Here is a 27,319-nt window from a genome sequence, read left to right on the forward strand (position 1 = left end):
GCAGCCTTTGAGTAAGGTCAGGACCAAAATTATTTATATTATACATAAATGTTATTGTCAAAACTTCTGATTTGTTGAAATTTGTCATCTTTGCAGATGACACAAATATATTTTGTGAAGGAGAGAATCTCCAACATTTGTTGAAGATTGTCTCTGAAGAGTTGGCTAAGCTTAAATTGTGGTTTGACTTGAACAAATTATATCTTAAATTATCTCTTAATATAAAGAAAACAAAATTTAGGATTTTTGGGAAACGTAGAATTCCTGAAGATTTAACTATTGAAGTACTGTGTGATAACACCAGATTAGAAAATAGTTTATGAAAACTCCTTTTTAGGAGTAATAATTGATCATAAGCTCTGCTGGAAACCACAAGTCAATTGTATCAGTTCTAAATTGGCAAAGATCAATGGTATATTTTGTAAAGTGAGACACATATTGAACCAGGAAAATGTATATTTTATACGTTTTCTTCCTTATTTGTACTACTGTACTGATATAATGATATTTTGTAAAGAGTAAACAGTAGCCGTCTCAAAACTAGATGTGTAAAAGGGGAAGGCAAATATAAGTTAGCTTCTTCCTTTTTTTCTTTTTTTTTCTTTTCTTTTGAACATGCTGAGACTTTTATTATTATTTTCTGTTAAAATATGTTTTGTTACTAATGATCATGTTCTGAAGAGGAAAAATAAAATAAAATGTATTCATTCATTCATTCATTCATTCATTCAAGGTCGAGAAGCCATCGTTCATCAAATTAGTGACAGGTTTGCAGCCATCCAGGCATGTGCCTTCAAGAAAGCAGGTACAGAAACTACTGAACAATGCATTCCAGGAGAATATTTCTGACTTAAAGAATGAACTCTCTGAAGTTGATGCCGTATGTACAACAGCAGATTGCTGGACTGCAGTGAATAAAGCGTTTTTAGGCATTACTGTTCATTGGCTCAACAAAAATAATATCTCTCAGAGAAGCTCTGCAGTGCTTGCATGCCGTCGTGTTCGAGGAGCACACACACATGATGTTCTCGCCAAAGCATTGTCAGAGGTGCATAAAGAGTTCAGAATCCAAAACAAGATTGTGTGCACTGTGACTGACAATGCTTCTAATTTTGTGAAAGCATTCAACTGTTTCACAGAAGATTTTCCCATTGCTGATAAAGATCCAGATCCAGATGTTGACAGTGATAATGCAGCAACTGAAAATGAAAACGAACCAGGATCTACCTCGCCTCCTGCTGTAGATGAAGAGGATGACATGGAACCTGAGCCTCTCTCAGCATTGGAAGACCCCCGTCTTCCCCCTCACAGAAGGTGCATGGCTCACACCTTAAATCTTGTTGCCAAAGACACAGAGAAGGTAACTGATAAACAGTACAAAACACTGTCGAGGGCTGTTTTTGCTAAGGCATCTGCTTTGTGGAACCGGATTAAAAGAAGCCCCAAAGCTTCAGATTTTATTGAGGGAAAGCTCAGGATTGGTTTTGTGTTCCCAAATGATACACGGTGGAACTCTTTGTATCTTGCTATGAAGCGACTGTCTCACATAGCAACATTAATTCCCCAGGCAGACACCAATGAAGCTGCTGATACTGTCACTCTTGCATATGACAACCTTATCCTGCATGCTGTCTGTGATGAGTTTGGCTTTAGGCGGTTCTCTGCTGAGGAAATCAGCTTCATACACAAGTTTGTGGATGTAATGAGGCCCCTAGCTTCTGCACTGAACATCCTGCAGGGAGAGAAAAACGTCTTCCTCGGGTATTTGGCTCCGACCATTGTACAACTACAAAATGATATGAATGGCCTGCTGGAGGAGAGCACAAAGCCCACTGCTGCACAAGGTCTGATTACATGCCGTCCTCTCATACTAAACATCATGCAGTCACTGAAAACAAGGGTTGAAGCCATGCTTGAGAAGAAGGAACACATATTGTCAGCCATGCTGCTGCCAATATTCAAGCTCAACTGGGTGGAGGATGAGGAAAAACGGCTGCTTTACCGAGTTATGCTGAAACGAGAACTTCTAACTAGCAACTCAGATGACTCAGAAACACAAAACTCTGATCAGTCTAAGCCTAGTCGTGATACTGACAAAGACACAACAGCTTCCTTCTTCAGGTTTAACCAAAACCCTCAGAATCTCAAAAAAAATGAAGCAGACACTTACTTGGATGCACCAACCACAGATGGCTTTGCAGAGTACATGCTGCTGCCCAGGCTCAAAAAGCTCTTCCTTAAATACAACACTGCACTCCCCTCAAGCGCTCCAGTGGAGAGACTTTTCAGTATCGGAGGCCAAATATTCAGGCCCAGGAGAAACAGGCTTGGTGATGAAAACTTTGAGAAGCAACTGCTCTTGAATGCAAACAGAAAGCTTAAAGAACTTTAACTTCTTGCTATAAGAGTGGGAGATCTTGTAAAGATGTTCCAGCATGACAAAAACTCAGGAGTCAACCTTCTCTTTTTTTCTCCAAATGTTTACGTTCAGTAAGTTATGCTGCTTGACTATTGCACTTTGAAACCTATGACTCCTTTCTGTACAGATAAATCCAGCATCTGAAATTGAATGCTATGTTTGTTTATTAGAGCTATATGCTGTATAATTTTCAGTTTTCAGAGCTGTTCAATTCATTTGGACAAATATAAGTCAGGAAGAGTTAGAAAAAAAATATTAATGAATGTAAATGACATTGTCATTGTTTACTCACTGTTTACTGTCTTTTGAGGATGCTAGAATGTGTTGGTCCAGTATTTCACATTGAGCAGGGTAAGGTCATCTTAAGTTAAGTTGTTCAGCTGCTAGCTGTTCATTTTCTTTAGAATAATATAACCAGGAAGATTGTTTTATTATAAATGAATGTAAATGGCATTTTCTTTGTTTACTCACTGTTTACTTCCTTTTGAAGGTGTGAAAATGTGTTGGTTGAGTATTGCACATTAAGCAGGGTAAGCCCAAGCTAAGTTTACATTACAGTACATGACTACTTTGGTCTGGTTTACATAGTTACTGCCGTTCAGAATATGCTGGATTTTTGTCAGTAGACTGATCTTTTCCCCATGAACCTGAATATACCTTATTTTTAAGTCCTGTAATTTGGTTCATGCTGGCTAAATAAAAGTTTCACTGAACATACAGTATACCTTGACTGCACCTTGTTTTTTCCAATTTCTACATATCATGATTACACATTATTTAAGGGGTAAATATTATTTTTCTCCTGGCTATAATAATTGTCTCTTGTTTATTGGTACAATAATTTTGATTAGTTTTGGAGTTGCAGTGATTTGCAGCTGGTAATGGATGGTAAAGAGGTTCTATTGAGTAAGATAGTGGCCTATCTTAAAAAGAATTTAACAAATGAACGTGAACTAGTTCATTTTTAGATATGTGAACTTAGTTCATTTAAAAAAAAAAAGAACTATGAACATGAACTAGTTCATTATCATCTGTGTGAACTGAACTTTGAGCTAGTTCTCTTTAGGTATGAACTGGCACAACACTGGTCTGCCGGTGCGCCGCGTCAGATAGACGAGCCAAGTGCTCAAAAAACACCAGAGACCAGTCTCAAGAGACTGGTTCCCTTAGTAGAATATTTGGAAGAATGGAAAAGTCTCCCGAACATTTCGAAGTGGGTGCTGCTCATGATAGAACAGGGATACAGAATTCAATTTGGTTCTCGACCACCCAAGTTCAAAGGGGTGCTTCCCACAGTGGTAACCCCAGAGCAGTCTCTGGTGATGGAACAGGAGGTTACGACGCTTTTGCAAAAAGGGGCTATAGAAAGGGTTTCCCCTCCCAGCAAAATGTCGGGCTTTTACAGCCGCTACTTCATTGTTCCGAAGAAGGATGGAGGGTTGCGTCCGATCATAGATTTACATGTGCTGAATCGATCCGTAAAAAAGCTGAAGTTCAAAATGCTTACACTCAGACAGATCATCCCTCAGATCAGGTCCGAGGACTGGTTTGTAGCGATAGATCTGAAAGACGCATACTTCCATGTATCCGTCCATCCTTCTCACAGGAAGTTCCTCAGGTTTGCTTTCGGGGGCGAAGCTTACCAATACAGGGTTCTTCCCTTCGGCCTATCCCTCTCACCCCGCACGTTCACAAAGTGCGTGGATGCAGCACTGGCTCCGCTGAGACTCCAGGGCATCCGCGTACTGAACTATATCGACGATTGGTTGATACTAGCTCAAACAGAACAATTAGCAGTTCAACATCGAGATGTTGTCCTGTCACACATGAAAAGGCTTGGGTTGAGGCTCAACGCCAAGAAGAGTGTGCTGTTCCCGAGTCAGGTTGCAAACTATCTAGGAGTAATCTGGGATTCCACCACGATGCAGGCGCAGTTGTCCCCTGCTCGTGTGAGTTCCATTCTCGGGGCTGTGAATGGGGTGAAATTAGGCCAGTCACTCACTGTAAAACAGTTTCAGAGACTGTTGGGTCTGATGGCAGCCGCGTCCAACGTTATTACTTTTGGCCTCCTGCACATGAGACCCTTACAGTGGTGGCTCAGGACCAAGGGGTTTTCTCCGAGGGGAAATCCTTTTCGCATGATCAAAGTCACGCGGCGATGCCTTCGTGCTCTGGTCATGCGGAAGAAGCCTTGGTTCCTATCCCAGGGACCCGTGCTGGGGACTTCTGGTCGTCGTGTAATGCTTACGACAGATGCTTCCCTCACGGGCTGGGGGGCGATCATGAGTGGTCGCTCGGCTCAGGGTCTCTGGGAGGACCATCAACGCTCCTGGCACATAAATCGGCTGGAGATGATGGCGGTGTTTCTCGCATTGAAACACTTCCTCCCAGACCTGAGAGATCACCATGTGTTGGTCCGCACGGACAACACTGCGGTGGTCTCGTACATCAACCATCAGGGGGGTTTGCGGTCTCGCCTGTTATCAAGGTTGGCCAGTCGCATCCTCCTCTGGTCCCAGGGAAAGCTCCTCTCGCTGAGAGCAGCTTACATCCCCGGGCGGTTGAATGTAGGAGCGGACGCCCTGTCGAGGCAGGGCGCGAGACCGGGGGAATGGAAACTCCACACCGAGTTGGTGGAGTTGATATGGAAAACTTTCGGTCGAGCTCAAGTCGATCTATTTGCCACAGAGGAATCAGCTCAGTGCCCTCTGTGGTATTCCCTACAGCACCCAGCACCTCTAGGGCTGGACGCTATGCTACAGACATGGCCGAGGCTGCGTCTGTATGCATTTCCCCCAGTCTCACTGCTGCCGGGGGTTCTGGAGAAGGTCCGCCAGGAAAGGGTCGACCTAATATTGGTGGCCCCTTACTGGCCGACCAGGATATGGTTTTCAGACATAATGTCACTACTAAGCGGCTCTCCCCTAGAGCTTCCTCTCAGACAGGACCTCCTGTCTCAAGCGGGCGGTGCGATTCTCCATCCCCGTCCGGAAATGTGGAAACTGTGCGCCTGGCCTCTGAGGGGGCAAGGCTCATAGAATCTGGTCTCCCAACCGAGGCTGTGGAGACCATACTTCACTCCAGAGCTCCCTCCACGAGGAAGTTGTATTCATATAAATGGAAATTGTTCGCTACATGGTGCGAACAACGTAATTTGGACCCTGTCCAGTCTCCTATCATCTATGTGCTACAGTTCCTTCAAGAAAAGTTTTCAGAAGGCTTAACCCCTTCAACACTGAAGGTTTATATTGCAGCCATTTCGGCTTATCATAATCCTGTAGGGGGTTCTTCGGTGGGCCGAGACCCCCTAGTTATACGCTTCCTCCGTGGCGCACTCAGGTTGAGACCTGTGGTGCGCACAAAAACCCCGACCTGGGATCTGACTATTGTGCTTCAAGGGTTAGCCGAGGCTCCCTTTGAGCCAATAGAAGAAGTGTCAGATAAATTCCTGACATTAAAAACCATCTTCCTACTGGCCGTTTCTTCACTAAAAAGGATCGGCGATCTACAAGCGCTGTCAGTCGCTCCATCATGTCTAGAATTTGCACCGGGCATGGTTAAGGCCTTTCTACACACTAAACCAGGCTATGTTCCCAAGGTGCCATCGAGAGTCCCAGGTCCCATCACACTTGAGGCGTTCTGCCCGCCTCCATTCACAAATCCAGATCAGGAAAAGAAAAATCTGCTTTGCCCTGTGAGGGCACTGGATGCTTACGTCCACAGAGCTGCCCTGTGGAGAAAAACAGATCAGTTGTTTGTGTGTTATGGGTCCCCTAAGAAAGGGGGCCCAGCATCCAAGCAGAGGATGAGTAAGTGGGTGGTTGAGGCCATCTCACTGGCGTATGAAACAGTGGGACTCCCATGTCCCTTAGTCGTGCGTGCTCATTCCACGAGAGGTATGGCGGCATCTAAAGCTCTCTTGTCCGGAGTCTCTCTGGACGACATATGTGGTGCGGCTGGATGGTCATCCCAGCACACCTTCATTAGATTTTATAATCTCAACCTAAATGTTACTCCGGGTGCCAGAGTTCTACAAGACAACAGCCAGGCATTCGGAGATACGGCGTAGTTGGGATAGCGTTCCCATCACGTCATTCGACGTAGCGTCGATAGTTCCCACGAAAGGGAACGTCTCGGGTTACGAGTGTAACCCCTGTTCCCTGAGTAAGGGAACGAGACGCTACGTCACGTTGCCGTACCTCCTACATACCTGGAGCGCTTGCTTCAGACATATTACAGAAGGTAGCGTGCTTTGTTCTGGGTATGCTTTATAGCTTCCTGATCCGTGACGTCACCCGCCTCTGACGTCACGTCTTTCTCATTGGTTGGATACAGAGGTGCTTTACGATCACAAAATACAGAGGGTTCCCATCACGTCATTCGACGTAGCGTCTCGTTCCCTTACTCAGGGAACAGGGGTTACACTCGTAACCCGAGACGTTTTCTTTATTTTGCAAAAAGCACAACATTTTGTGTACACAAGTGTACACAAATAAAAGAAGATATTCCACAGATTAAAATGGTGTATAGCTCTTAATTGTATGTGCAACATTGACAGAGTATTTTGAGTCTCTTTCACACTGGTAAGAAAAAAAACACGGTGGTATCGCTGGCATGACTGCCGACCCGAGGGAGTTAATCTCAAGGTTCGCTCAACATAGCACGTCAGCTAAAGTATCAAAAGACACGTTATTGTCTACTCTATGTTGTGCAAAATAATAATAATAACTTTTTAAGCCAAAAAATAAGAAAATTGTGCTAACCTCAGATTAGAGCGATTTTGACCACATGTGAACAGGACGTTGACTATGGAAGAAGTCACACAAAATGGCTATTTGATTTTTGAAATAGAGCCTCTAGTTTGAGTTATGAAGAGTGTGACAACTTGCCCATGTGACAACTTACTCCGCTCTCCCCTACTTAAGTACAAATTAAGCTAAGTAATCTACTTCGCTACTTGTAAAATCACATTCTGTTACTGAGTATGCTAACAATTTGAATATTCAAACCTTTGACCGGCATATCAGTAGCCAATAAAGAAATACGATCATAAACGGACCAATGAAAACCCTGATATTTTACCAGCGGCGCGTTCTCTTCTCATATCTCCCCTCCCGACGGCAAGTTTGACACACACCCGCCTCCTCCTGTCACTCACACATTTCAGTTACAGAGCTTGAATGTCAGCGTGAGATTGCAGGTATTGCGTATAATTTTAATCATATCCGAAGGTTTCTATGCCGTATTTTAATTACATATGTCAAAAGTGCATTATTGTAATGCGCAGAAAACGACACAAGCTCTCAAATATACAAGTGAACTGCCTCTCCTAATATTGAGTGCACGCTGTCTGTGTATTGTGCAATCATGAATCTCTCCGTGCTGTTAAATTAAACATTGTCAAAAGTTATAAATCAGAATAGACCTCCAATGAAGGCCAATGACCAATGAAAATGCCACAGGAAATCTTATTGGCTATAAGTGAAATGCACCAGAAAGTCTTTCAACAAACAAAGGTGGATCTTTCATTTCTTTACAATGTAAATATATGTTTCAGAATGGGGAATTTGTATGATTTGTACATACAAATAACCTAGTCTGTCTAACTGCCTCACTACATACATGTACAGACATTACAGGTCAAACCATTCTGATGTCCTTTTTATCTAAATAAACAACCTATTATATGGCTCTTAAAGGGTTAGTTCACCCAAAAATGAAATTTCTGTCATTAATTACTCATCCTCATGTCGTTCCACACACACAAGACCTTCGTTCATCTTCAGAACACAAATTAAAATATTTTTGATGAAATCTGAGAGCTTTCTGACCCCAGACTGCAATGTAATTGCAAATTTCAAGGCCCAGAAAGATGGTAAAGACATCGTTAAAATAGCCCATGTGACTACAGTGAACAGTTGAACACCTTAATGTTATGAAGTGAAGAGAATAATTTTTCTGTGCAAAAAACAAAAATTACAACTTTTTTCAACAATTTCCTCTCTCCATGTCACTCTCTGATGCTGCTCATGTGAGCACCACATCATTTGATGCTGACACAGTATCCGGCCAATAATGAGCCGACGTTCTGACGTACAACCTGGAAGTGCTGCACTGTGTTTACTATGTCAAGACTGACATGGAAGAGAAGAAATTGTTGAAATAAAGTCATTTTTAGGGGCCAAACTCTGAAGGTGCGTAGGCACCCCTTGTAATCGTTAGTTTTCTTATTATTATTCTTCCGCTCTGGAAGTCTATGGCAGCCCATAGAACCGTATGCGGGAAAGTTGTGAAATTTGGCACACTGATAGAGGCCAGTCTCAACTGTGTCCATAGCAAATTTGGAGTCTCAAACTAAATCCCTCTAGCACCAAATTTCCAAATTTGCACTTCTGTTTATGCTAATAACTTTTGAACCATAAGGGTTAGAAACAAAATTCACTTTTCCTCTGATTCCTTGAATTTTCTGAAAAACCTACTTTTTCAAACTCCTCCTAGGGCGTTACTCCGACTATCACGAAAGTTGAACTAGATCATCTTCAGACCATGCAGACAAAAAGTTATCAAAAGCTTTTTGATAGAACCACCCATTCTCGAATACTGCCTAAATGAATTTGACAAAAAGCTCACCAAATCAGACTTGAGGCTATATCTCCACAACGCATCATCGTATTCTGACCAAACTTGGTACATGTCATCACAAGCATGACCTGAGGCAACATGCAGCGTTTCGGCGCAATGCCACCTACTGGTCCGGAGATACGAAAAATTGCTATTTTTGCTTATAACTTCTGATGGGTTTGTCCAAAAATCATAAATTTGGTGGTGTTAGATTCGGGGCATCATTCCAAGTCAAATTATCTCCAATATTCCCATATTGGCCATTTCGGCCATTGACCATTTTGAATTTTGTGCTAAAATGCTTTATTTTATGAATGCATTAGCGTATTGTCACGAAACTCTGTATGGGTCATCAGCATGATGCCTTATCACTTTGGGTGTGGTCTACCCATTTTCACGGGAGTCATCTCGTTAGACTCCTGAATCCCTACTGATTACAACGCTACCAAACCTTCTAGGTTTCAACTTATGGTTTGTCTACCATGTTGAATTTTGTGAAAAACCTACTTTTTCGAACTAGTCCTAAATGCTTTGTTTGATTTTTCATGAAAATCAAATCAGATCATCTTCAGTCCATGCTGGCAAAAAGTTACCAAAAGCTTTTTGATAAACTCAACCATTCTCAAATAATACACAAATTAATTTGATGTAGCGCACCCAAATTGGACTCGAGGCTGTATGTCTGAAACACTTTATCATATTCAGACCAAACTTGGTACATGTCATCACAACCATGACCTGATGCGACATGCAGCGTTTCGGTGCAATGCCACCTACTGGTCCGAAGATACAAAAAATGGATATTTTTGTTTGTAACTTCTGATGGGTTTGTCCAAAAATCATAAATTTGGTCTTGTTAGATTCCGGGTATCATTCCGAGTCGATTGATATCCAATCTTCCCATATCGGCCATTTTGGCTGTCGGCCATTTTGAATTTTGTGCAAAAATTCTGTATTTCTGTAATTCTGTATAACGCATTAGCGTATCATTACGAAACTCAGTATGGGTCATCAACACAATGCCCTGAAGGAGCCTGAGAAGTTTCGGACCATCGCCACCTAGTGTTAAAATCAAATATTCGAATGCTTATACCTTTGGGTGTGGTTGACTTACTTTCACAGGAGTCATCTCGTTAGACTCCTGAATTTTGCGAAAAACCTGCTTTTTCGAACTCCTCTTAGATGCTTCATTTGATTTTCATGAAAATCAAATCAGATAATCTTCCATCCATTCTGACAAAAAGTTATCAAAAGCGTTCTGATAAACTCAACCATTATCAAATAACATGCAAATTAATTTAACGTAGAGCACCCAATTTGGGCTCATGGCTGTATCTCTGCAATGCTTCATCATATTCAGACCAAACTTCTTCCCAAGCATGACCAGAGACTACATGCTGAATTTCGGTGCAGCACCCCCTACTGGTCTGAAGATAAAAAAAAAAGTTTATGTTTGCTTATAGCTTCCAATATGTTCAATTTTAAATGATAAATTTGGTCTTTTTAGATTCGGTGCATCATGCCAAGTCGAATGACATCCAATTTTCGCATGTCGGCCATTTTGGCCATCTGCCATTTTGTATTAAAATTCTGCATTTTATGAATGCATTAGCATACCGTTATGAAACTCGGTATGGGTCATCAGCACAAGGCCCTGAAGGAGCCTGAGAAGTTTTGCACCAGCAACCCCTAGTGGAGAATTATTTATTTTTTTCATATGCTTATAACTTTTGATCTGGTTGACTTATTTTCATGGGAGTCATATCCTTAGCGAGTGTCATTGTCACCTCACTCTGATCATACCACATTAATTTGGTCACAGCACCACCTTGGTCGAATGTGATAAAACAGTAAATCTTTATTATTGACTGTATAATTTTTTCAGCTCTTTTGCCTAAAATGATCTTAATAGGTCTTTAATTGCTCACTGGTCTGATGCTCCCAGCCATGTTGGCTGGCTACAAAAAAAGTATTTTTGTCGATTCATAACATCCTTACTGTTTGAACCACTGTAGTCACATGGACTATTTTAACAATATCTTTATTACCACATTCAAGGTCCAGAAAAGTAGTAATGTTGCTGTCTATGGACGGTCAGAAAGCTCTCAGATTTCATTAAAAAAATATCTTAATTTGTGTACTGAAGATGAACGAAGGTCTTATGGTGTGGAACAACATGAGGGTGAGAAATTAATGACAGAATTTTCCTTTTTGGTGAACTAACCCTTTAAGATACAGGGCATGTAAAAATTCAGCGTTGTCATATTTTGAATACCTCAACGGAATTGAGGTTAATATTTTTTTTCTTATTTCATTAAATTCATAAATTTCATAAATTTGCTTTTTGAAGCTTGAAAATAATGATTGCCTTGACAAAATGAATGGACAAAAAAGTTAGATATTAAAATACCTATGGTATACAGTATGTGGTGGTTTTCCCCATGTTATTTAAAATGATACTGAATATTGATCTTTTCAAGGTATTGTACTGAAGTTAGAAATTTCAGTATTGTGACCACTAATTCATGCACTTTGTCAAAAAGGTGAAAGTGCTTTGTTTAAGTAGCTATTTTCTACTAAGATCTATGATTTGATATTATTTAATAATTCATTAAATATCACCGGCTTAAAAGTAATTTTAGTACTTTGAGTAGTTTTTGTAATTCGTACTTTTACTTGATTACTTTTTTGACACCAGTACTTTTACTTGTAATTGAGTATTATTTCAGTAATGTAACAGTACTTGTACTTAAGTACAAATTTTCAATACTCTTTCCAACTCTGTCAAGGTTTAATAAAAACCTTTTGTTTTTAAAGTATCAACTGAATAGGTCTGTCTGTCACTGAAAAAAAAAAAAAAAAAAAGTTAAAAAATTTAACGTGAACTTAGAATTAAGAAGACTAAGACAGAACTTCTTTAAGCAAAGCATTGCAAGCATCTTTTGCTTTTCCAGAAACAAGCTGAAAGTCGCTGCAAAAACAAGGCTGTGTTGTTGCAAAGTACCAGATGAGCATACATTTACAATAGGCTATAACTGTGACATGTTTGGAGACCAGCAGAGATGACAGCACGGAATAAAGCCACTCATACCAGCCTCCTGCCATTGACTCATCATAACGCAGTAGTCCAGCACCGGCGGCTACACATTGTCATGACATAAATAAGACAACATCTGTATTGCAAACCCCTCCATGTTGCGGTTGTTGTTGATTTTGCTGTAGCTATACCTACCAACGCAACGTCATAGAAGAAAATGCAGATATTCCAGAAAATTAAAAAGCACAATGGACACACAAATCGGATCTGAACAGTTGCACACAGTGTGGACATCAATCATTTTAGATCAGATTTCTTTCAGGTACACAAATAATCAGATTTGGACTGTCAGTCTGAACAAGGCTGAAATATGTGGTGATAACCTGGCTTCTCTCACTGCCACCTCCAGGTTGCGTGCGTTGTCAACGGCACTACTAAGAGGAGCCCTTTCAAGCTCCCACTCTTGTATAGCCACTTTTAAGACTTTGCTTATGTTAGTTCCAGTGCGTGTTAAAAAAAAGAGTGAGTGAGACTCAAGTGAGACTGAAGCATGAAACGTTTCATTTCCCACTCCATTCGCCATGACTGTAATATAGCTTTGACAGGTTTTTTTTTTTTTTCACCGTCCTGTCGCATGACTGGTAAACCAAATGCTGCCAGACGTCGGACTTATTAGAAGACGGGGCATCTTCAATTTCAGTTTCAGCCAAACTCATGTTGCCCTACTAATATTCAGTTCAAGCGATTTCTGCAACAGAGGGGGTCACGTTGGCAGCTCAGCCAATAGGATTAGACTGCCGTCGTATCGTAACCACGTTATAATGTAAGTATCGTTATATTAAAATACACAACCTATTAGCAAATAAATAAATAAACTTTGCACAATTCCAGCGTTGGGCATGACATTTGAAATCTGAACTTAAAATATTATTTCTCATATGTAGCTTATTCATTACCAATATATTAAATCATATGTTTATATTTTTCAAAACACCTGAAAATACAGTCCAGATGTCAGAAAAAAAAATATTTACATTTTACATTTACATTACATTTACAATATGGTTAATTTAAAAGTAATTTCAAGCTTTCAATGCACATATTTCTCTTGTGGGTGAGGCAAGCATCGAAAATATGTGAAATAACTTTTGACTAATTGTTCATTTAAGCCATTAGTTGACTGATCATATTTATATTAGTTTTATTTCTTAAATACTGGAGAGAATAAACCATTATAATTAGCATTTATGTAATTGCTAACGTATATATCGCACAAGCGCACACACAAAGCTTGCCGTAAAGAATTGGCAAAAGTAATGATTATGAATGTGACAAAAACAGCAAGGAGACATTTTAATTGTTATTAATAAAATAATGTTTTCTGAATATCGGCAGCAAAGATGAAGTTGACATTATGACTCTTATCATCTCCTCATAATGACCGCGCCTATACAGAGAGAATACACTCATTTGAATTACATAATCAGAGAGTGGCCTATTTCAAGCTTTCTATAGTTATATTTCACATGTCTGTGAGGCAGGCAGCCTATACGCTGGGTTTCAGTTAATTTAGCCTGTTACACACACCAACCCAAAGCTGATGAACTAGTGGCGACGAAAGCAGACTGCGGGGTTGGCTCACGTCAGCAGCATCTGGGTCCAAAGTTGGCCTTACACACTAAACCAACGCTCGACAGCCGACGGCCAAGTAGCATGTCCGTTCTGCGCCTGCGTAAGATGAAATGCCTTTCCAAACCAGCAGGTGGCAGTATCTGAACAGCCAATCAGAATGATCAGATGGCCCGACGAGCTCCGACGCCATTCAACCTTTCGAATCGGCCGAAAAAAGCAGACGAGGACCAACTTTATCCGACGGTGCGGAACACACTGAGAAAACTTAGTTGGCCGACGAACATAAACTGCCATACAGCCGACTGTCGGCTTGGTGTGTTCCGGCCTTAACAAAACTGAATGACACAGGTGGTGTAGTAATTTTTATTGACCACCAGATGGCGTAGAGCACTGTTTCAAAAGCTTTGAAGCACCGACACTGTTGTAAAAGCCCCACTGCTTCAAAAGCCTCATTCAGCTAATCCCTACCCACAACTTCTCCTATCGCTATACAACATTCCTCTACACTCACTGCAGATGACACCTTCACTGCATGATGCTGCGTAAGTGTACTCAAAACCTGAGAATCTGGGGCCGCCATTCTTCCCCTAACACAGGTAGCACGTGGCCCGGATCAACACACCAACAAAACTAGATTAAATACAGAGTGAAAGAAAGTCGATAGAAAAGTAATAAATGGTTATTCTAGAAACAGCAGCCACAAAATTGCACTCACACTTAATGAAGCTTGAGCTCACCACACGCGCTCTCCGGACTCACTCAAACAGAAAACACTTACGCATGCGCACGAGAGAGAGAGAATATTTCCCTTTTAATTGATTGTTACAACACATTATTTGAGTTATTACATTGAAACTTTTCTTTTAAATAGTATAAAATGTTTTTCTTTTCTTTATTTTGACTTGTCAATCCCCATCATTTTCACAGACAGGAGATGTTCTGTGCTGTACAGCGCCCCCAAAAGGAGCAACATTGTTTCTGTCCTGTGCTCAGATGATGTTTGCCAATGTGCAGAAAGTAGGTTCTCAGAAATTCATTTACCATTTAAACAAACAAAAACCCATTTTAAAACCAATTAGCATGCATCTACACCAAGCTGATGATTTATTGTAGAATTGGTTTGAGTTTTATGCCATTATAAACTCTAACGATTTTTGTGTCATCAGGGGATTGTTTCACCGAGAAGAAAACAATTGAGATGAAAATCAACAAAAAAGACAGATATGATTATGCTTGTTCCCACTCCAAAATTGACTATGGTTTGTGACACAATTTTATAAAAACAAACACTAAAAAACCTAAAAGATTTTTGAGGGTCAGGTATTTTCAATAAAATATCATAAACTGGAGCAGATATAACCTTTACTAATTTGTATTCTGACAGCATTTGAAGTCATTGTGGATTCAGTTACTGAAGAGAATAACTTCATATTGTATTCAACGTCTATAAAGGTGGTCCTCCAATACAGTAAGTAATCTTTTTATTATTCCTGACAATAATAACAAGTTCATTTGAGTGTCGCATGCATTAGAGTAATTATGAGCAATACAGATAGTGTCAGGAGCATTTTAAGAATAAATGAAGAAAGGACAATGTTCAAAGCTTGTTAATTTAGATATGCTCAGATAAATTAAAAGTTTAAATCCTAAACCTCAGCGGGAGACATGGACGTTAGCCCAGACAGCACACGGGTGTTTGTCAAGAGAAAGCACTGCAAGGTTGAGCTGAAAGAGGGTGAGACGTACCTCATCATGGGTGATGATAGCCCCACAAAAGACTGTTATGGAAAGTAAGTTGTTGTTTTTTTGTTTTGTTTTTTGCATTTTCCTTTTTGAAAAGGTCTCTCCCATTGCATGAATCACTCTTTGAGGAAATTCCAATTTCTATGTATGTATCATATGTATGTATCATGGTTTCAACAAACTCACAGCAATAAAATATAGCCTTTGTCAGGACCTTAGGTCATTTATTAGCTCAATTAAGTATAAAGAATTAAGTTACAGGGAATAAGAATCGAATCAACTGTAATTGATTCACTGTAAATGATTCAGAATTAATATTTAACCCTTCATCAGTTATTCGTCCAGTGAAAAATTGAGGTTAAAGTATTCTACCAATTCTGGATAAAATATTATTCTGTGGCCAACAGTAACAATACTTTATTATGATTATTATAAGCAAGAGGTAACTTGATATTTTAAGTTTAAGGCAGTAATTTGACACACAGCACAATAAACTCGTATATGTGAAAATCAAAACAAGGTTTATTGACTACTTCTAATGATTACAAGAAACTAAGGCTAAACACACACACACATACATACATGCACACACATTCGCAGAGTTGATATGAGTTATGAAAAGTCCCAAGTTCAGTGCTAAGTAAACTCATAACCTGAGGAAAATCACAAAAGCAGAGCTTTGGCTTGATTCTTTAGATTTAAAGGAGTTTCACAGTTTCCAGCAAGAGAGAGAGAAGTTTGCTTGTACCTGTGTTTGCTCTGACAGCTGAGGTAATCGGGTTGTTCCGTGACTCGTGTACAGCGGAATCCCGTTTTGGATGGGCTGTCTTTCAGGTGACGTCTTCTCGGGAAAGCCCTTCATGGGTCCTCCAATGAGACGTTGCTACGGAGATTAGATACGCCTCGTCTATTGTCTATTGATCACATCGCGTGATATCTGCAGAACATTCTCCTGTTTTATTAACAACTTTAAAAGTTTCTTAATATTTTCCTGATACTGAATTTCAATGTTTAATTCACACAGAATTACAGAGAATTATAAACTCTGTATTTAGAGCTAGAATATGACACACTTCTTACACACATATTACTAGACTGACCTAATTAAAACAATGATTATAAGAGAAAGAAGATGCATACAGGAATACAAACATATAATGCATTGAATCCAACATGTTAGTAATCACATCATAGCAAGTGTTATTCTGGATATAGTTAATACTTTAAGTAATCGACAATTGTCCCTTTTGAGATTCAAGATTGAGTCCTTAAGCATAGTTTAAACTTTGACCGGAGTCACGAGTGGACCGGGTCATAATGGATTGCTCAACACAAAGGAGGTATAGATAGGACAGATTCGTCTTTAAATCCGTTGATGGGTGTTTTCCTGTTCCGTCCGATAATACAAGAGGGTTTTGTGAGAGAATCAATAGATTTAATGTGATCAGACCCACGTGATAGGTTCTGATCAGTTTATTGCTGATGAGCTAAGAAGTCCTTTAGACAGAGTCCTTTGTTAAAAGAAGTCACGTCATCACTTCTGTTAAGGCTAGGTGCTTCCTGTCAGGAAATGGATCTTTTGGACCAAATGAAGCTTTGTTCAATCATGTTGTTCATTGATAAAGTCATTGGTAAGTTCTGTCGAGCGAGGCCCTACACCTTGGTGCACATAAACTTCTTTCAGAAACATTTGAAAAAATCTTGCTGACCCCAAACCTTTGAAAGGTAGTGAACATGTAACATGTATTCAGATCTGCAGATAGCTTAATATAATATTGTATTAAAGGGTCATGAAACCCCAAAACACATTTTTTGAGATGTAAACAGATATGTATAGGCTGCACATCATTGAAAACACTAAAGGTACTCATTAATGTTATTCATAAGTGAAAAATAGTTATTTTTGCATTTTTCAGAGCGATTTCTGTCTTCCAGTTTGAAAAGCTGAGTTGGTGCAGCATCACAAAATCTGACGTAATTGTATACTTTCGGCCCAAGTATCGGCATGGTCGAACATGCTGACGTAGACCCTTTAAAGCCCATGCCATAGGCAGGTCAATGGCCAGTTTGTCAACTGCACATTAACATTTAGACATATTATAATATAACAAATATGAAATGCCATAGAGGTAACATGAATGTTCAAATGCTTTGCATCACAGAAATACATTATATTTTAAAGTATATTTAAATGGAAAACCATTATTTGGTTTGAGACAAACATTATAATAGCAATGCATCCAATCTTTTTTACTGGTACTGTAATTGTTCTAAACTTTCGAAAGGGAACTGTCGCTGTGTCAGAGTGTCTGAAAAACATATCCAATCTCGGAAATATCATATTGACCGGTGACAGCCCATGATGTCATCACAGTATGACCTGAAAGTATATAAGGGGCTCCCAGATAACATGTCATACTCTTTTCGTCATCAGGGACTGTTATGTGTGAAACACTATTGTGGCATTTATGAAACACACAGAGAAACTAGAAGGTTTAAATGTGTGGATCCGTGTCTTCATTATCTGTCATCCTCTCTCTGTCTGGATGGAATAGCACGCATGGGAAATTTTCGAGGGAACTTTCTGTGCAAACTGTTAACATTTTCCTCTGAAAAAGCTGCCTTCTCGTCTGAGTCTCTTTTTGAGGGAAGAGCATCTGGGCCTGGTGGTTCGGGTCCCGTTCGCACTGATGGGGCGTTCACACCAGACGCGACTTGCGCAAATAAATCACACTATTCACGCGTAGTTGGACACTTAAACATTTTGAGTTTACTCGCTTCATTTGCGCGTGAAAAACACTTCACAACAGACACAAATTCACGTCATGAGAGGGGCTCTCCCTCTCCTTTCAATATGTGTCCCAGACTCTTCCACTTCTTTCTGCACACTTTCTCTGAATAAACACAACTCGTCAGTGGGAAAGTAGTAGTAAAATACGGAAAATCAGCTCAATTTGCCAGTTTTAGCTAGCTTTTAGTCTCAATATGTATATTGTTTAGCCACCTAATCAAACACACTTGAACAAGCTAATCAATGTCTTAGGATTACTAGAAAGCTACAGGGAGGTAAGTTTTATGATATATATATATATATATATATATATATATATATATATATATATATATATATATATATATATATATATATATATATAGCTCAAATTGAGTGAAGACTGTTTTTTACAACTTACCAGATTGTCTGACCTCCTCATTCACTTTTTTCCAAGCAAGATCCTTTTTATTCCTTTCCAAGCAAGATCCTTTTTATTCCTGTTTCTATAAGCGTATGAAGATGTATCATACAGCGACGATTATTTTGTCCTCCATTGTTGTTTTGGATTTCTGCCTCCGCTCGCTTCATCATAATCATGTCACTACTAAAGCAAGCTCCTGATTGGTTAATGCTGGCGAATGCTTCAGCAAAGTTCAGATTTTTTTAACTTGCGCGAATCACGCATTACGTGCGTCAAACGCATGAAATGCTCGATTCGTACCGCAACATTTGCACTGCAGGATGTCTATTCACGTCTTTGCATTGACTTAAAATGTAAATTACTTGCGCTTAACGCTTAATTCGCGTCTGGTTTGAACGCACTATGAGGCAGAGTAGAGACTCAGATCATGAGGTGTTCAGATGGAGCTTGCCAAACAGTTTGAGTGGGGTGTGACCGCTCATGAGAGTAAGCTGCTGGGAGAGGATGTGTTGTCATCTGCATCTGCAAGTCCAGTGAATTCTGAATCCACACTGAATTCTCTCAGCCACCCTGTACCGTGTATGCTGAGCTGTTAGAGTTTATGGAACATGCCATGCCATGGCAGCACATTGAGAGAGACCACGTGAAATGGTGTTAGGCCATCACCCTGTGGCCACAGGATGAACGTTTTTAGGTTCTGGTTACTATTTAAATACTAAAGTATTTCTTTATAGACCACTGTTCCCTGTGTAAGTTTTGTGGAAGGAATATGGGTATGTGTCGATGCCCCTGACTGATAATAATTATAGTACTAATAGTAATAGTAATAGTACTAATAATTGTAGTAATAATATTGCAATTCAATAAGATGCAATTCAGGTGCTTTTCATAGAAGAGAGGGTTTGTTAACCATCTTGTGTTCTGGGCACTGAAAGCTCAAACTCTGCCATCTAAGCCCCTTAAAGTGACATCTCGTTTAAATGCCAGGGCATACATGGCAGCGGGTCAGGCTAGTGCTGCTCTGCACATGATGGCTGTGTGGCAGGTGCACCAGGCTGGCCTGAGCGACTTTGACCACTGTTCCCTGTGTAGGATGTGTGTAGACATTTATCTAAATTTAAAATGTTATTTTATTTATTGTGAGTTACTAGGGCCCTGAAGTCCCTGTAGGTTGGCTAGAATGATACTTTTAGAGAGAGAAGTACCATTGTGTCTTCTTAAGAAATGAGTTTGCTGTCCTTGCTTATTGTATGCTCTCTGGTGAGACCACTGCTCTTTACATTCTATTTTAGTACGTAAGTAAGTTTTAGTAAGCAAGCTCCCTCCCAAAAAAAAAAAAAAAAAAAAGCTAGGACAGGCCACCTTGGTAGCCACCTTAGAGTAGAGTAGTTTGTCTTCTTTCCTACAAGGTTTGGAGGGTGATTTTGTACAGAGACGAGCACTTTGACTTCAGATAGATTAAATGTCTAGCATCTGCCCTCTGGGCCACCTGACATTGTCACCTGATTAGTGTCACATTTCCTATATGTGACCAGTCATGGAAAGTAGTCAAGTCAGTTCTGGGGCATTTTGAGTTATTCACGGATTCTGAAAGTGTAGTCTCCAAGCTTTCCAACGATGTGTAACACATGGAAATCTGATCATATTTGGAGAAGTTGTGGCCATTTGAAGGTAGGCACTCAAAAAAGCTCAAAGGGCAGAAAATGACCTAAAAATTTTGCAGTTCTCGCCTGTTCTCACCTGCTGGGAGTGACAATAGGGCTCATTTACATCTCATTTAGATAAACCATACCGCCTGTAAAGCTGCATGGTTGCATAGCAAAGACAGACGCAACGGGAAAATCGGACCGCATACTATTAATAATAAAGGATAATGTGCATTGTAAGTGTCAGTAATTTATCGTTTTTGACATTAGAACTTTTTGAACAGGATTCTGTGATAACCGCATAGTCCTGGTTTAGACCTCAGTTAGTGGTTAGACCTGGTTTGTGTCAAAGGATTAAAAAAATTCTGTACATTAAACTCTAAAATACTTTTACTTTTGACTTATAATGCACATTTTACGGCTACGGATACTTAGCGTAGGAATTGAATCTGATACATTTACTATTACATTAGTAAATCCTTGTTAAGAAGTAGTAACTGGCTAAAATTATTAGTCACATTCAATTCAAGAATAGTAAGTACGTGTTCTTAGAATGAACACAAAACGACAAACTTTGATGTTTATGGAAACTCACCCCATAAGAAACAGAAAAGATCTTGTTGCCTCCAATGAAATAAATTGTTCGGGCACACTTTCTCTTTGTCGGGGTCTTCGTGGATGTAACCATCTCCGAAGTTTGCACTATGCGTCTGTTTGCCTCTAAATGTCCAATAATTTGCATGTCCTGCCACTTCTCTTTGCGGCGTCCATCTTCATAAAATTTTGATATCAGCTAGAGCCGGTCAGAGCGCTGCATAAATAAGTAGCCACGCTTTCCTTGGAGGGCGGCGGCAATAACAAAAGAAACAAAAGCCGGCGTATCCGATTCCAGTATGGAAATACAAACAGACAATGACACGCCCCTACTGCGAGATAGAATCTCTGAAAAACAAGCCGATTTCAACCTCAAAATGTACGCTTTTAAATAAACCAATACTGCTATCTAAAACCCCGAGATGCTTCTTCATGATCTCAACTAACAGATTCTGCAAAAAAAGAAAATCACCAATTTTGAAAAAAAAAAAAACGCTTCTTTCTCAGTTTGCTCAATAGTTGTGCTGCCGAATTGTGTCCCTGGTTTCCATGACGGGTCACATATTATCTAGAATAGCTAAGGCTTTAATGGAGATTTCTGCCACCTTAGCAGTTTCAGTTTATTGATTGCGCCTGCTCTCACCTGTGAGAGTTGTTCTGTGAGGTTGCTGCTCTGAAGAGCGCCAGATAGATCTATGCTTTGGGCTGGCCGTCACCAGGGCCATCTTGATAGCTGGCCTAGATTTAGCGCTTGAGATTGAGGCAGTCTGCTATGTATTTCTGCCTTTGGCAATTCTTCAATGAGTGTAGGTCCCCTTTGTTTTTTGCATCCCTAGTTTTGCATCCTCTCAATAGAGAGTGGGCCCAGGCTCACCCCCTCTTGCATTGGGGTTTTAATGCAGGCTGGTGTAGAGGCAGAATAGGCGGTTAGGCCCCTTTTACTTTTTGCTGTGGCCCCACATTTCAGAAGCTAGTTATTGTTAGGCCCTATCTTGACTTTCTAAGACCGCTGAACTAACGTTCAAGCACTGGGTTGATTATGGGCAGCCGTTTCTAGGAAATAGGCCTCAATTCCCCTAGGGCTATGTTTCTGTCATGTTTCGGTCACTAAGATATGCCTTTACCCTGTAGCATTCTCAGGAGCATGCAAACCATACTGCCTTGTTAAATACAGGGTTTTATATGAATATTTCGCTTATAGCTCTAGTTTTTGTCTGCCCTTCACCGCTGTGGCTTAGGTCGAGCAGTATTTTGACCTTCACCTCAGACTGTCATTTAGTACTCTCCCTTATAGCTCGAGCATTACCACGAGCTGACGCCTGTGTTCGTCTGGAGTAGTAGGCCCAAACGGGCTTCCTCCAGGGCATGTGGCATATGTTTGTACTCCCCTTGCTTAAAGAGTTAAAGGTGTTTTTGATTACACTGCTTGTCAGTGATGTGATAGGTTCCAGGCTTAGGTGCTGTTTATAGTCTATTTTTGCTACTAGACTTGCTATAGGGTAGTGGGCTTAACAGACCTCCTTTCATTGTGAGTCCCCACCATGTGGGCTCCTAGCAGCCAGCATATGCGCTGTCAGGTAGATGACCTTAGCAAGCCTCCCTGTGTACAGCCCCCCATTAAATGGGTTTCTGGTCACTATGGTGTATTATTGTCAAATAGTAGCCCTTAGCAGACCTCTCTTTGGTGAGCCCTCATCGGAGTGGATGTGGTAGCAATAAGACATGCTCCGAATAGCTGGCCTTAGACAGGCCTTTTTGTGAGTAGTCACCAGCACTTTGGGTTTTGTGACAACTAGCTGATGTTTTTGGCAGGTAGTCAGGCCCAGGTAGGTCTTTCTGTTAGCTAGCCCATTTCTGGGGGAGTTTTAGCAGCTTGCTGTTATACAAGTAGGCCTTAGCAGGCCTCTTGCGAGTGAGTCCCCAATAGTGCGCTAGCAGCATGACTTGTCACTAGTTGTGGCCTTAACAGGCCCCCTGCAGGCAAGTCCTCTTTGGGTATTTAGCTCAATGTCTTGCTATCAGGTCAATGACTTTAGCAGACTTCTCTGGAGATGTGCCCCACCAGGGTGGTTGCTGCATTTAGCTGTGTTGATCTGGCTACCAGGTAGCTGGCCCTTGCAGGCCTCTCTGAGGCCGACTCTCCAGCAATGTGGGTAACTGGCAGATATTTATGCTTTGGTCAGCTAGCGAGTTTTCCCTGTGGGTGAGCTCCAGTGCTGCAGGCCTTTCGAAAGCTAGCTAGTCTTGTATAAAGGTAGTTGTCTAAAACATGCCTTCTTGTGTATTAGCAGGTCTCCCTATGGGCGAGCCCCAGTGTTGCAGGCCTTAGACAGCTAGCTATCAGGTAGTTGGCCTTTACAGGCCTCCCTGAGGGCCAGCCCCCATTAAGCGGGTGCATGGCAGCTAGCAATGACTATTTTTAGCTAGTACATTTGAGGTTTGTGAATGTCCTGTCACACACACAACACACAGAAAGACGCGCAGAACAACAAGAATGTCATGCTTGAACGAAAAATAACACACCCAATTATGCCAAAAATGATCGAATTATCGATTTTGTCGAGTATCCTCATGAGAGCAGCCTTGAATTTGTTAAATAAAGTATAGGGAAAGTAAAGAGTTGTGAGAAAAAGTGAGATCCCACACAGCAGGAGACTCCTAGGCGGATCCGCATTCAAGTCGCCAAACCCTCCGGACGGCGCTGTAAATTCTACTGTCAATCAGCGGATCCTGAGTGGACCAATGTCGGCTCCGTGGACGCACTCTCGCCTTTACTGTAACGGTTGTATCAATTTGCGGGTCCCAAACGGACCCACCACGGAGGTAAGGTTTTAATCGCGGATGCGGAGTGGATGTAGCACGGAGCCATGGTGGGTCCGCGATCCACCTTTGTTGCGGATCTGTCACTGCGTGCAAGTAGACGCCGATACGGGTCCATTCGCGGATACGGTCCGGGAGCTGCAATACCTCCGCGGCCGATCCGCCTCAGAGTTCTTTTGCTGTGTGGGATGCATGTGAGATCCATGTAATGTGCGGCTGCTCTTAAGGTGACAGCAACCAATGCTATCTGTCATTGAAGATCATCAAAAAACAAAGGTAACAGAAAATTATCACGTTTAATTTTTTTGCAAGTGCAGTGCATTGTAAATGGTTATTCATGGTCATTCTTTATTATAAGGAAATGTCAGCTTTTTTTTTTTGCAATATCACTTTGTATATGTATGTGTACATCTAATAGCTAATTGGCCTTCAGTGTTAGACTTTGAGTGAAAAGCCTGGATAGTTTATGGGAATGCACATAAATATATGTTATACACACACACACAAAGAAATCACACAGACTTGCGAACAAAATCTCGCAAGCTTGCAAGCAAAACCATGCACATGCAAACAAGCAATACACTTTTCACAGACAAAAATTAATGAATCACACTCTCAAACTAATACATTTTAAAATTTTAATTTTTTATTAGTAGAAATGCATATTGCATTTTTTTTTTTTTTGCTACAAATAAAACTCACATAGTCCATTTAATTTATTTTAATATAAATCATATTTGTATGACTTGCCTGTGACTTCCTTGACCCAAGCTATGACTTGTATTGCTTGACATAAAGCGGTGACTTGACTTGACTTGTTTGATTCTCACAAAAATTGACTTGGACTTGCTTGAGACTTGAAGGTTAACACGTGAGACTGACTTGTGACTTGCACATGTGTGACCTCTGCCATTCAGTGTCCACAGCTTGCTAGTTCGCCAGAGAAATAAACACTTTTGCTTAATATATGCATTGTATTAGCCTATATATTTTACTTAATTTGTTAGTGTTGTCTAGATTATTTAAAGGGTCATGAAGCCCCATTTAAGCAGCAGTCAGTTCTCACCACAGTTTTGAAAAATGCTACAGAAGTGGGCGTGGTTAAAATGCAAGGTGGAGGGGGATGAGGGGAGACTGACAACACAGCAGCAGCTTCTGACTCAGTTTAATTTTGTTCTCATTAAAATGCAAACAAATGCATGCTGCAAATTACTATTACATCCATATTAAACAACACAATATACACATGGTATTTGCTATAATTTAATACACAAATAAATGCACAGCCATTCGAATTTTGTTTTCTGCATCGAATACGAACATGCTGTTAAATCTTTGATAACTTTTGAGACTTATTTTGCTGTATTTTTATAAGCCATTTGATCGGTTAAAGAGCCGCAAAGAACGGTTACACTCAGTGTGGATGAATAACGTTTGTGTCGAAGACAGATATTGAAGAGAACTTGACGTGGACACAGTGTAGATTTTAAACCCGGAAGACAAAAATAGCTGAAAAAAATCTCTAAATTAACCGCTTTCCTTCTACAATTAAATCTAACAGATGCTAACATTGTATTCAATGATGTTCAACACACATACCTCTGATGAAATCTCAGAAAATTTATTTTAGGGTTTCATGACCCTTTAATGTATGTTTAAATAAATCTGTCATGAAAATAAATGATTATATTTCAATTTCAATTGGAGTAAAACTTAATTTTATAATTAGATTTTGAAGTTAATGCAAAACTGCCTTATGTTCAGCTTACAGGTTAGCATACAATTTGTTATTTGAGTGTTGATTATTATATCTAAAAATAAATACCGATTTAATTTAGGCTAATAGTTTGGGCTCAGTTCTTAACCTTTAAAATTATAGCAGTCTAATGTTCAAGTAAGGGCTCCCTACATAGTTTATAGCATTAGCAGAGATCATTTTTTTTATCCTTAAACTTTTTGTTATAATTTAATTTAATATTTAAAGACAGAGGCACAATTTGTTCAGTAAACTAATGTTTAATAATAAAAAATAAAAAAAAACTGTGGTACATACCAAACCGTGAATTTTGTGTACCGTTACACCCCTAATGGAAATGTATACAAATTACCTATACATGAAAAAATGTAGGATCCCTTGCATTTAGAATATTATATTTTGGGGTCTTTGGCATCAAAAACCTTAAACAGCTGCACTAACATATAGATGACCTTAAAGCTAATAGACAACTCTTTCTTTCTCAGCATGAAGTACCTCCTGGATTCAAAGACATGGGTTGAGCAGAAGCTATCAACTTCAACATGCGAAGCACCAGCCAACAATATTTACTGCACAGAATACACAAATTTTGTGGAAGAGTACCAAGTTGATGGGTGTAATGTGTAGTCTGAATGGCAATTTGGGGGAATTTAATAATTCCCCATGTCACTACAGCAGAGCAAGAATCTACATTTATCCTGAATTGTAAACCAGGTTTTCTTTTTATGATACAGATTATGATAACTGAAATCCTGTAACACATGCATATGCTTTTCTGTAATCATGTCTTAAAATAAACATGCTTACAAAATATTTTAGTGTTTCTTCAAAACAATCACAATAGATGGCATTATTGCCACTTACTTTTTCAGCTGGTTCTGGAAGTATTTTTTCATTCATTTAAATGTATTAAACTCACAACAATATTATATCTCTCTTGCAACCGTACATCCCGCATTGAAGCATATATTGGTAGTTATTATACATCAGCAACTTGTATCATAAAACAGAAAAGGTAAGTAGCAACAGTTTCCGATAAGCAAGTAAAGGTTTCTGCTTGTTCAGACTTTTCAGCATGGCAAAGTAGTTTAATTTCAATTAAACTATTATCTGACTCCATTTTATCAAGACCTCAAATTTAGGCTAGAATGCCATTTAAATGACTTTACTCTGATCTCTTTACTCTTATTGTACTCGTTCATTCGGTTCACAGAGTCGCACAAGGTCCTCGCACCAGCCATTCATTTATAATGTAGGCCCACGATCACAAACTCGCAAGTCTATATATTCGGGTCTTTAGCGACCCGGTTCTATATCGAACACGGGTGAATCTCTACTATCGCGATAATATAAAACTCTCCTTATATTAGGGTGACAATTGCAGAAGAATAAAATAAAGCATATTTTGTTATCTTTTGGAGCTTGGAAGGATTCAGTTTGAGCAGATGTTTTATGCCATCATCACTGTCATCATCAGAGCTAATTTACCAGTACAAATGATAGCAAATAATAGTTTTGCGATCTCAAACATATTCTCAAAACTATAATTTTCAACATCTTCACAATCATTATTTTGAACGCTGACAGCCCCACCAGATCCATCATCAAGTGACAGTGACACTCATATTTGATTGCGTTCCATACTTGCTCTGCAGTAAATTGCTGAGCCATTTTAAATTTTGCTGATGATACTTCCTATTCTTTTGTTTTCTGTCTGAATGAAACGTCACTTCATCATTGTGTATCTGACATTGCCACCTTGTGGAAGAAAGGTGAATTGCACTTATTCCATGATCAAAGATTCAATTGTTGGGCAGAAAAAATATACGTACGCTGATACACGTTCGCCACCTATTC

General features: G+C 40.0%; 1 protein-coding gene across 1 annotated transcript in view; it reads left to right on the top strand.

Annotated features, from left to right (window-relative positions):
- LOC137029164 (uncharacterized) overlaps positions 1 to 26,221 on the top strand; it is a 178,636-nt gene extending 152,415 nt beyond the window's left edge. Inside the window, exons 38-42 of the mRNA XM_067398702.1 lie at positions 14,641 to 14,726; positions 14,876 to 14,968; positions 15,094 to 15,177; positions 15,367 to 15,499; positions 25,948 to 26,221. Coding sequence (XP_067254803.1) covers positions 14,641 to 14,726; positions 14,876 to 14,968; positions 15,094 to 15,177; positions 15,367 to 15,499; positions 25,948 to 26,089 — 538 coding nt within the window. The 3' untranslated portion in view covers positions 26,090 to 26,221. The remainder of the gene's footprint in view (positions 1 to 14,640; positions 14,727 to 14,875; positions 14,969 to 15,093; positions 15,178 to 15,366; positions 15,500 to 25,947) is intronic.
- The last annotated feature ends 1,098 nt before the right edge of the window (positions 26,222 to 27,319 follow it).

Source organism: Chanodichthys erythropterus, chromosome 2, assembly GCF_024489055.1.
Source record: "Chanodichthys erythropterus isolate Z2021 chromosome 2, ASM2448905v1, whole genome shotgun sequence".
Lineage (NCBI taxonomy): Eukaryota > Metazoa > Chordata > Actinopteri > Cypriniformes > Xenocyprididae > Chanodichthys > Chanodichthys erythropterus.